The 12447-nt window shown below is 29.1% G+C and overlaps 1 protein-coding gene across 1 annotated transcript; it reads left to right on the top strand.

Annotated features, from left to right (window-relative positions):
• The first annotated feature begins 9479 nt into the window (after nt 1-9479).
• On the top strand, nt 9480-12102 carry LOC133784698 (uncharacterized). The gene is made up of 5 exons (XM_062223986.1): nt 9480-9548; nt 11112-11186; nt 11291-11383; nt 11466-11570; nt 11649-12102. The coding sequence occupies exons 4-5, from the start codon at nt 11511-11513 to the stop codon at nt 11997-11999; spliced, it is 411 nt and encodes a 136-aa protein (XP_062079970.1). The 5' UTR covers nt 9480-9548; nt 11112-11186; nt 11291-11383; nt 11466-11510; the 3' UTR covers nt 12000-12102.
• Nucleotides 12103-12447: the final 345 nt, after the last annotated feature.

Below are 12447 nucleotides of genomic sequence, written 5' to 3' on the forward strand. Positions count from 1 at the left end.
TGCTTCAGCAGTAGAGAGTGAGATAGAATGTTGTTTCTTGCTGAACCAAGACACCAAATTGTTCCCAATATAGAAACAACCCCCAGAAGTACTTTTCCTATCATCTAGAGATCCTGCCCAATCAGAGTCACTATACCCTACCAGGGACAGAGTTGTATCACATGAATACCATAAACCAAAATCGACAGTCCCTGCGAGATATTTAAAAATACGTTTGACAGCTGTAAGATGAGACTGTTTAGGATTGGCTTGATAACGGGCACATAGACCAACACTAAAGGAAATTTCAGGGCGACTAGCTGTGAGATACAACAGGCTTCCTATCATGCTACGGTACAGGGTTGGATCTACCGAGTCTCCAGATTCATCTTTGTTGAGTTTTGAGGTAGTGCCTATAGGAGTGCGTGCATGTTTGACCTGAGTGAAACCAAATTTTTCTAACATGGACTTGGTATACTTAGACTGAGAAATAAACATTCCCTGATCTGATTGCTTAATCTGAAGTCCTAGAAAATAAGATAGATCTCCAATTAGACTCATTTCAAACTCCTTTCCATGGTCACTACGAAGTCGATACACTTTCTCAATTTTAGATTCCTTCTCATTTTGGAGTCTGAGAACCAAGGCTGAAAAAAGACCAAAAGTGTCTGACTTTTCTTTGAGGAAATCTACCCAAGTGTACCTAGAGTAATCATCAACAAGAACCATGACAAATCGTTTACCACTGAGACTTTCATTCTGCATAGGTCCCATTAAATCCACATGAATCAACTCCAGCACACGAGAAGTGAGAAGCATGTTTATAGGAGGATGTGATGCTTTTATCTGTTTTCCCAGTTGGCAAGGACCACATAGTCTATCTCTGGTGACTTTCATCTCTGGGATCCCTCGAACAGCTTGTAATTTCACAACATGCTTCAAGTCTCTAAAATTCAAATGCCCCAGTCTATAGTGCCACAGGTCTGGCTTATCAAGAAAAGATCTGTTGCATACGACTTGATTGCTGAGTGCATAGCAGTTGTCACTGGTTCTATTGCCTGTCAAAACTGAGCACCCATTAGTGACAACAAAACAGTGAGTTTTAGAGAAACTTACAGTGAAGTCCATGTCACAGAGTTGGCTGATGCTAATAAGATTTGCCTTCAGCCCTTTGACATACAACACCTCAGTCAATGGAGTGACTCCGTTTAGCACCAGATCACCTTTTCCAAATATCTGACCCTTGTTCCCATCACCAAAATTCACAGCTCCCTCCTTTCCTTCTTTATAGTTTACCAACACATTTCTGTTGCCGGTCATATGGCGAGAACATCCACTGTCGAAGTACCATTGATCCTCTTGAAACGCTGAAAGAGAGGTGTGGGCAACTAATGCAACACTCTTGTTAGGATTAGACTTGGGTCTCCACTCACTAGATGACAACCTTCTTGGAAATCGATTCAATTGCGGAAAGCTATTCAGACAATCGATCATAGCTTGCAAATATGCCTGCAACTTGTAGCATCTGGGTCTAATATGTCCTCTTTTGTTACAAAAATGACAAACAGGAACAAATCTTTCTTGTTGAATCTGACCATTCAGGATAGGCTTCCTTCCTTCGAAATTCAACTTGGTGGGTCCAGATGAGACACTGATCCGATTAGTGGAATCTGGGAAACCAGGACAGAAAGTATTGTGCACAGAGTCATCAGGAGTCTTATCTTCCTTGTTCTTGGACGAAGAGGGATCTTTAATTCCTAAATTCTCCCCTTTCTTGTAAAGCATTTTGTAACCAATGGATGTTCGATCTCCATAAGGTTTTTGTAACTGCAGGGTGTGGTTAATTGCAGCAGTTCTTGGAGGGATAAACTCAAGAGATTGTTTAGCCCTTATTAATTCTGCAGTCAGTTTGTAGATCTCACTGTCCTTCCCATCAAGCTGTTTTGTGAGCTTCTTAACAGTGTCCTCCAACTCCTCCTTCTCAGATTCAAGTTGTTGTTTTGCACTAGTGAGACCTTTGATTTGTTTAGCCATATACTCCCATTGAGCGAACATTTCCTCATATGCATGCTGTCTCCCATCGCTGTCCTCATCTGTTGAGCTTGAGTTTTCGTCTTCATCTGAACACATTGATTGATGACTCTTTGCCACAAAAGCCACCACCTGTTTCTCTTCATCAGACTTGTCACTTGAGGTGGAGCTCTTCTCTTCATCACTATCACTCCATGTAGCTGCTAAGGCTTTCTTTTTCTTAAGAGTGTTGGCACACTCAACTTGAATATGTCCAAATCCGTCACATTCTCGACACCGTATTCCCATGTTTTTCTTGTCGCCAAATTGCTGAGTTTGCTTATTGTTTCCACCAAAGTTTCTTCGGAGACCATTCTCTTTTCCTCCTGGAAAGTTTTTCTTGTAATTCTTCTTCAAGAACTTAGCATAGTTCTGGGTCAGCAGTGCTAAAGTTTCATCAGTGAACCCCTCAGATGCACCTGAGATCAACTTCTTTTCCTCTTTATGCACAAATGCAAGACTATTATCAGCTTTTTCTTTTTCAGGATCTTTCTGCTTTTTGCCTTTCTTCCATCGTGTGAGACTCAGTTCATAGTTCTGCAAGGACCCAATTAACTCATCAAGATCAAGTTCCTCAACATTTCTCATTTCTTCAATAGATGTAACCTTTGACATGAACTTCCGAGGCAGAACACCAAGAACCTTGCGAACCAGTTTTGCATTCGAATAAGTCTTTCCAAGTGCATATGATTCATTTGAGATATCACACAATTTGGCATGGAACTCCGCTACAGTTTCTTCTTCTTCCATAGACAGATTTTCAAATGATTTTGCCAAAGCCCTTACTTTGGATTTCTTTACAGCATCAGTTCCTTCATTCTTTATTCTCAGTTTCTCCCAAGCTTCTTTGGCAATTTCGCAATTTGCTATGACTTTCAGCTGATTTGTAGAAACTGCATTGAAGAGAGCATGCATAGCCTTTGAATTAAAATTGGCCCTTTCTATCTCTTCTGCAGTCCACAGACTCATTTGTTTAGGCTTAGCAACCTCATTTTCAACAACCGTTGGACACTTCCATCCATCTTCAACAGCCATCCACACTCGTTCATCTACAGCTCTCAAGAATGCACGCATTTTGGTCTTCCAGTAAGGATAATTTTCCCCTTCAAGCATTGGGGGTCGAGATGTAGAACCTCTTTCTCTGAACATCTCCATTCTGTACACACAATTTAACAAAAACAAGATACAATATGTTCCCAGAGTCGGAACTCAGAGGGGGTCAGTGTCAACTGGAGAATCCAGAAAAAAAACAAAATTGCGAGTTACACGAAAACAAATCAAAACTCAATCTCAGTACAGAAAAGATAGGAGGATCGAAAGAAATTAAAGCAACCTGGCTCTGATACCAATTGAAAAACCTAAGTTTTAGCCTATCTTTTCAGATTTACTATCTTTATCTTGATTTAAGCTTGTATATTAACTGAACAATTATAAGAGTTGACACACAAGAATTACAAGCTTCATCTGCATTGAAAACACATTTCAGCCGACTAGTGCTTGGGTTCCCTGAACCAGGGTAAGAACTTTCACTATATTCAGAAGTAATTTTACATAAACCAGTTCAAGACTCAATATGTAAAATCAATACAAACTATCTCAATATACAATGAAGCTATTACCCTAATCAACCAAATCCCTTGGTTATTAATGCAAGATCCCCTTGCTTCAATGTTGAACTCCCTTCAACAATTTCTCAAACCCGAAAACCTTCGGATCTACACCTTCAAGACCCAGCTGAACTCCTTCAACAACTACGGCTTGAACCAGGAGCTTACACAGAAACCTCCAGCTATCTTCAATGGAGTTTCTTGAAAACACCTGCAAAAATCAATGAAAGAAGAAGAAAGAAAACAGAGCAAAAACCCCAATCAAAGCTTTCGAACAAAGAGCGTTAGTTATAACTAATTGCCCAGCTCATTATATAACCTTAGCTGCAATTAGGTATAATCCCGAACTAACTAACAGCTGTAACTCACTAACAGACTTGCTTTACACACATGCTGACGTGGACTCTAACTAAAAACAAATATACTCCAGACATAACAAAAGTCCATTCCAGACGCAACTGAACCTAATTTGTCATACACAAAATATTGGTCCTTACACATATCAAAATTTATTGTTCAGTCCCAATCTCTTGTACATCTCCTTCAATGTCCATTTAATGTAATAAATTATAATTACACCTAATTGAATATTAAAATTGTACTTATCTCATTAGTTGACCTAGCTAAGAATTAGGATAGCTACACCTTGATTTTTTTATATATATATTTTCATTTTAGTCTATTTTCAATAATTTTTTGTAAGGAATAAATTATTTACACCTTCTGTTTTTACTAAATACATAACTATTTGACTATTTGTTTAGAGAAAAAAAATTCTTAGACCCATATTTTATAAATTGGTTTAAAATAAATAGTATCCTGAACTTAATTTTAGTCATAATGTTTTTTTAATCTAACATGAAAATTATTAATTTTAATGATTTTTTATTTTTTTTTTCCGTTAACTTTAATGAAATATTCTTATATTATTTAACAGTAGATTGTAAACATTATTTAATTTTAAATCAAAATAAATAAACAATTTAAAATAAGATATTTTTAAATATTTTATAACTTAAATAAAATTTAATTAAATTTAAACTTCACTTATTAGAATAATATCATAATAAATATATAACATAATATAATATATTATCAACTAGAAGCAAACTTCTTTAAAAAAAACTAGTAATAAATTTTAATTTAAAATTCATATATAATATTAATATTATATTAAACATATAATATATAACATCTTGTTTTCACTGTCAAATTTAAAAACTAGAACAAACATAAACTTAAATAAAATAGAATATTTTTAATATTAATTAATTAATATTATAAAACAATAATGTATATTTTTCATAACAAATAAATAAATTAAATGAAATAGAATATTTTGAAGATATTTTATGATAATTTAAATAATTAAATTGTACTTATTTATAAATAATAAAGTCATATGTATCATTTTTTTTATCTTATAAATTTGTATGATAGTTTATTTTCTATTAAGTGATTGAAACTCTTTTTCTTCATCAAACTCACTAAAGGGCATTGCGAGATACATTAGAAACTAAAAATAGTTGATGCATATATGCTATTCTACATTATGAATTTTTTTTATTATTATTTTATTCTATTATTAATTTCTTTTTAAATATTATTTTAATTTATATATATGTTATGTAGCCATATAAATATATATCTATATCAGTGTTGTGTTTAGATGTCATATATGTAGAGATTATTGATATAAATATTTATATATATTATAGAACTATAATTCATTTTATTATATATTGAAGAAGAAAAAAATGTACTAGTTTTTATTAAAATTATAGACAATGTTTTGCCATAATTTTTTAATATATTTATGTCATACATTATATTAAACATATTTTATTTATTTTTATGAAATTATTTATTTATTTAAAATTTATATGATAATTAAAAATAATAAAAATAAATACATATTTAAATAAACATGTTTATAATTTTGAAACTAAGACCTAATATAATTAATAATATATATACCTACTATAATTATAGGAAGATAGATAATTGAAATTTGTTATTTTGTGCATACAAATGTGAATAATTAGTTAACATTCTTGTGGACACAGATGCCAATAAGAGTACCTTTCCTAACCTTATTTTCTTTTTAATTTGTCTTTTCTGATTGTTAATTAACAATTTATTTTTTGTCTTTTCTTGTGTACTTATAAATTTTAATTTTGAAATCATAAATTAAACATCTTTCTTTCTCAATATCACGTGTACTAATATTTTTGTCAATATGAATACACCATGCATCATTATATAAATACACCTAATATGTATTAATATTTTTCCTTTATGTGTTACACAAAAAAAATTATTCTTACAAATAAAATTTACATATAAAAATATCGATTTTATAATTTTGTAAGCATGTATTTTACACTAAACATTATGTATATAGGGCAGCACTTTGGTGCAGCCAAAAACTTTTTGGCTGCACTAGGACATAGTTCAAGCACTTAAATAATTTTTTTTATGACAGTGTACATTGTTGTCATTTAAGACATCCTGCAAATTTTCAAAAAATTATGAATAGTTTACGGTGTCGAAAACAAGATTGTTGCATTCATATCTGTTTTTTGTATGTGCGTGTAAAATTCAACTATTTGAACCTTGTTTTCGGCACTGTAAACTATTCGGAATTTTTTAAAATTTGTAAGATATCTTAAATGACAATAATGTTCACTCTCATAAAAAAAATTTAAAAAAATTTATTTAAGTGCCAAACTATGCCCTAGCTGCATCGAAATTTTACCTTATATATATATATATTACATATAACATATTAATAACTAAACTAAAAGCTCATTTCCTTAATATTTTTTATACACAATTGACTTAACTACAGGAATTAAGTGTAAAAAAATATACTATTTAATTAGTTTTGCTGTTAAAACTTTCATATAAGTATTTAACTGCAAAATTTGTAACTAGTGAAGTAGTTTTGCGGCCATTATTACTTGTATGTTTACATATCTTCAAACAAATACATCACGTAACATTTTTCAACGTGGAAAAATGGCCAAATATCTTTCATTTGACACTATACTATAATATATTATAAATATAAGATTAGACAACGTTGAATATAATTGGTGACTTGAAAGGAATAAAAATAAAATTAATGAAAATACGTACTTTTCTAATTTGTGTGGTTGGTTCAAATTTTCATGATGATGTTTATGAGAATGATTTAATTCCATACCAAAATTTATTGTTCAGTCCCAATCTCTTGTATGTCTCCTTCAATGTCCCTTTAATGTTATAAATTATAATGACACCTACCTAATTGAATATTAAATTGTACTTATCTTATTAGTTGACCTAGTTAAGACTTAGGATAGCTACACCTTGATTTTTATATAAATATATATATATTCATTTTAGTAAATTTTCAATAATTTTTTGTATGGTATAAATTATTTTACACCTTCTGTTTTTACTAAATATATAACTATTTGTTTAGAAAAAAAATTGTTGCACCCATATTTTATAAATTGGTTTAAAATGGTCTCCTAAACCTAATTTTAATCATAATATTTTTTTAAGTAGAGATTGATGCATGACCCCATAAATAAAATGTGATGACAAAAGTATTTTCATTAAAATAAGGTTTATGAAACGATTTTCACTATTACAATATATATTATCTTAATTACTTTTTTTACGTCCTACACAAATGGTGTAGGACATGAAAAGTTTTAAAATAATTTTCATGTCCTACATTGAGAGTGATGAAAAGTTTTATATTTATGTCAAAAAAAAAAAAGTGTGGGACATGAAATTCCCAGTAACAAAAAAGAGGTTGGGGGACGTGAAAAGTAAAAAAAGAAAAAAAAAACATAGTATTCACAAGGTAAGACATGAAATATCTATTTGATACAAATATATATGTATTACATTCTTTAGAAGCAACACTCTTCCCTCTCTATAAATTCAACACTATATTTCAACACACTCATTATTATTAATATTAATAATTAATTAATTTAATATTTAAATAGAATTTATTATAATAAAAAACATTTTATCAAATATGTAAATAAGGAGAATTTTTCAATGTCTAGCAAAGAAAATTGATTAACTAATTTTTGTTTGGTATTTAACTAATTTGTAATCTAAATTAAATCCCCGCAAGAAAATTATGATATAAGTAATTATATAACTAATAAATATATATCTACTTAGAAAGATATGGTATAAGTAATTATATAACTAATATAACATATATATATACTATAATTATAGGAAGATAGATAATTGAAATTTGTTATTTTGTGCATACAAATGTGACTAATTAGTTAGATAACATTCTTGTGGACACAGATGCCAATAAGAGTACCTTTCCTATCCTTATTTTCTTTTTAATTTGTCTTTTCTGATTGTTAATTAACAATTTATTTTTTGTCTTTTCTTGTGTACTTATAAATTTTAATTTTGAAATCATAAATTAAACATCTTTCTTCCTCAATATCACGAGTTATATGAATACACCCTAATGCATCACATTATATAAATACACATAATGTATAGCACAATAACAAATAAATCATCTATAAGAGCAATAATTATATGTATTAATATTTTTCCTTTATGTGTTAGACAAAAAAAATTATTCTTACAAATAAAATTTACATATAAAAATATCAATTTTATAATTTTGTAAACATGTATTTTGCACTAAACATTATGTATATAGGGCAGCACTTCGGTGCAGCCAACTTTTTGGTTGCATTAGGGCATAGTTCGGGCATTTAAATAATTTTTTTTTTCTAATTTTTTTTATGACAGCGTACATTATTGTTATTTAAGATATCCTGTAAATTTTCAAAAAATTCTGAATAGTTTACGGTGCTGAAAACAAGGTTGTTGCACTGGTATCTGTTTTTTTGTATGCGCGTGTAAAATTCAACTGTTTGAACCTTGTTCTCGGCACTGTAAACTATTCGGAATTTTTTAAAATTTGCAGTTTGTCTTAAATGACAATAATATTCACTGCCATAAAAAAAATTTAAAAAAAATTATTTAAGTGCCCGAACTATGCCCTAGCTGCACCGAAGTCTTACCCTATTTATATATATAAATATATATATATTGCATATAGCATATTAATAACTAAATTAAAAGCTCATTTCCTTAATATTTTTTATACACAATTGACTTAACTACAGGAGTTAAGTGTAAGAAAATTTATTATTTAAGTAGTTTTGTCGTCAAATTTTTTACATAGTTATTTAATTGTAAGATTTGTAACTACTTAAGTAATTTTATGGTCATTATTCATTTAATGTTTACATATCGTCAAACAAATACATCAACGTAACATTTCAACGTGGAAAAATGGCCAAATATCTTTCATTTGACACAAGACTATAATATGTTATAAATATAAGATTAGACAACGTTGAATATAATTGGTGGATATATATACACTACAAAAAAAAGGTTATATACCGAGAACACTATACCGACAACATGTCCTCGGTATAGACATTTCATATGCGCGGGACATTTTCGCGGTTTTGAATAGGTTTAGTTGCTATACCGAGAACCTATACCGAGAACATGTTCTCGGTATAGGGTTTATAAATATACCCCACAGCCGCGAAGCCCCTTCTCCTTCCTTTCTGGTTTCTCTCGGTTTTCTCCGAGCCGTCCGCCTCCCTCCGCCATTTTCCTCCGTTTTCCTCCCAAAAAGCTCGGTTTTAAGCCTCAAAATTGCCAAGGGTGAAGGGATTTCTGTGTATTTGTTGAAGGTATGGTTTATTTATTCATTTTATATATATATTTATGAAATTGTATAATGATATTTTGTAGTTTTTGTTTGAAGGTTGGGTATTCGGTTTTTGTTGGACTAAAGAGATTGCTAGCAAGATATTGAAGGCATTGGTAAGTTTTTTTTAATTTTTCTGTATTTTTTTAATTTTTTTTCAATTTTTGAATAATTTATGTTTTTTTATATAAATAATATAATATTAATTTTAATAAAAATTTGAAATTATTATATTAGATAGAATGTATTTATTTTTAGGTTTTCAAAATAAGTATTAGTAAAAATGATATTAGGAATTAGAAAATTGTTATATGAGTAATTAGTATTTTTTTTAAACAAATTCTATGTTGTTTTGGTGAATTTTATGTGTATTAAACATATTAGTAAATATATTAAATATTTGAGTGTTAATTTGAAAATTTTGGTGGTAATGTTAGTATGTTGTTGTTGTCAATTTTAATTTTTTTTGGTTATGTTAGTAGTAAAAATTCAAATTTTATGAATATTGATGATTAATTTGTTGTTGTTAATTTTTAGTAGAATTTTAATATTTTGGTTAGAAAATTGAATAATTAATAAAATTTAGACTAATAATTATAAATTATATAGTCGTTTAAAATGTATTTGTAATGCTCTCTGCATGATCTGGGTCTGGATATTTTTTATGTCTTATTTGCAGGATTTTAAATTTTGGGATAGATGAAAATATAGTCGTTATGCTGCCGAATTTTTTATAGAATTGTAAAATTTAGAGATATTGTGAATATTAGTAGAAGTACTCAATAAAATTTCTAATTTAATAAATAGTGAATTGATAAGTAAAATAATATATTTTAAAATTAAGATTAAAAAAAATTAACATTAACATTATGCAACTAAATTTTAATAAAAATAAACATTAATTAAATAATTTAAGTAATAATTAAATCCTAAAGTAAATAAATAAATTTTAAACAAATCTTAGAAATTTTGTTTAAATTAATAAAACTATTCAATAAAGCATAAGTAAAATATGTAATTTAATAAATACTAAATTAATATGTAAAAAAATAATATTTGTTAGTTCTGATTAAATAAAATTAACAAATATATTATTAGAAAACCATTATTAAAATTAAAAAAATTAAATTTAATATTTGTTAGTTTTAATCATTATTAAAATTAAAATTAAAAAAATATGTTTTTAATAATATTTGTTAGTTTTTTTTAATTTTTCTGTATTTTTTTTAATTTTTTTTCAATTTTTGAGTAATTTATGTTTTTTTATATAAATAATATATTTTAAAATTAAGATTAAAAAAAATTAACATTAACATTATGCAACTAAATTTTAATAAAAATAAATATTAATTAAATAATTTAAGTAATAATTAAATCCTAAAGTAAATAAATAAATTTTAAACAAATCTTAGAAATTTTGTTTTAATTAATAAAACAATTCAATAAAGCATAAGTAAAATATGTAATTTAATAAATACCAAATTAATATGTCAAATTTAAATAATTTTAATAATATTTACACTGAAATATATTATAGTTAGATATCATAAAACAACATAATTAACTTCAAAGAGCATAAGACATTAAAAAAAACATATTTAATTTTATTTGTTTTTTTCTTTGGTAATAAGAAATTATTACCAAATTTCTCAAGAGAGCTCGGATTACTTGTTTGACAGTACACAGATCCGGACTGTCCTCAATGGTCAAAAGTACCAAATGCCTCGAAAGAAAGAATACTTGCACATTTGGAAGTAAGTAGTTTATGTATTTTCCGATGCCCAGAAATTACGGTATTAATTTCTTGCTAAAATTAACTATCTTAATTAAATATATTACTAACGATAACTTTTTGCAGAAACGTTCTGTGATCAACAAGGAAAATAGAAGGAAACTGAAAGAGCTTAGCTATGGAGGTTCTCAGTCAATCCCAGCCCTACGCTATAAAAAGGTTAGTTAATTAATTATTTTTTAGTTTATTTTTCTTATTTACGTTTAATTATTAATTTTATAAAAATATATGTACGTGACAGCGCAATTTAGAGACTGGGCAACTTGAGTCCATCCCGGATAGCTGGATGGATACTCACCATAAATCAGGCACAGGGTGGGTGACAGAGACAGCCAAAAATACTTGGGTACGTTAAGTTTTTTTAAACATTTTTCAAATTTTTAATTGTTTCAAAATTTTAATTACATTATACATTGTATCACAGGAGGAATTGCGTGCATACCGCGACACACAGCAGACACAGGCAACTGATACTAAGAGTTCCACACCAGTTTCGAGTGCGCCTGAAGATGAAGACATATCTTTGGTACAAACTGTCTTCGGAAAACGACGGGGCCACCAGAAAGGATATGGACGTATCCTTAACATAAGGGGCCGAACTCCATTTGATTTTCGTCCTTCACAAACTAGAGATGAAGAGTTGTCTGAGATGAGAGAGCGTCTTCGACAGTTAGAGGAGCATGTCCGGACTCATTGTATCACCCCGGGATCTCAATGTGCCCCACCACCACCCGACGACTCAGTAGGACTTATGTATGAATTTTATTACAATTGACTATTACATTATCATGTTTAAGACAATTCTTTATTTTGATTCAGCGAACATACTCTTATGTTTTTATTTATATGTTTAATATAAGTGTTTTAATTTTATTTTATTTTTTTCTATTTAATTCAAAATAAATAAATAAGGGAATAACAAATATAAAAAAAAATTGGGGAAAAGTCTATACCGAGGACATTGTCCTCGGTATATACCACTAAGATGTCGGTATATACCAGCACGATGACAAATTGGGGATGGTTGTACCGAGGACTTTTGTCACTTTATACCGAGGACAATGTCCTCGGTAAAACCTATACCGAGAACATTTTTAATGTCGTCGGTAGAAGTTTTGTTTTACCGACGCGGATGTACCGATAACTTTCTACCGACGATATTGTCTCGGTAGAGGTTATACCGAGGATATTTGGGCTTATACCGAGGACATTTGTTCTCGGTA

Source organism: Humulus lupulus, chromosome 1 (genome assembly GCF_963169125.1).
Source record: "Humulus lupulus chromosome 1, drHumLupu1.1, whole genome shotgun sequence".
NCBI lineage: Eukaryota > Viridiplantae > Streptophyta > Magnoliopsida > Rosales > Cannabaceae > Humulus > Humulus lupulus.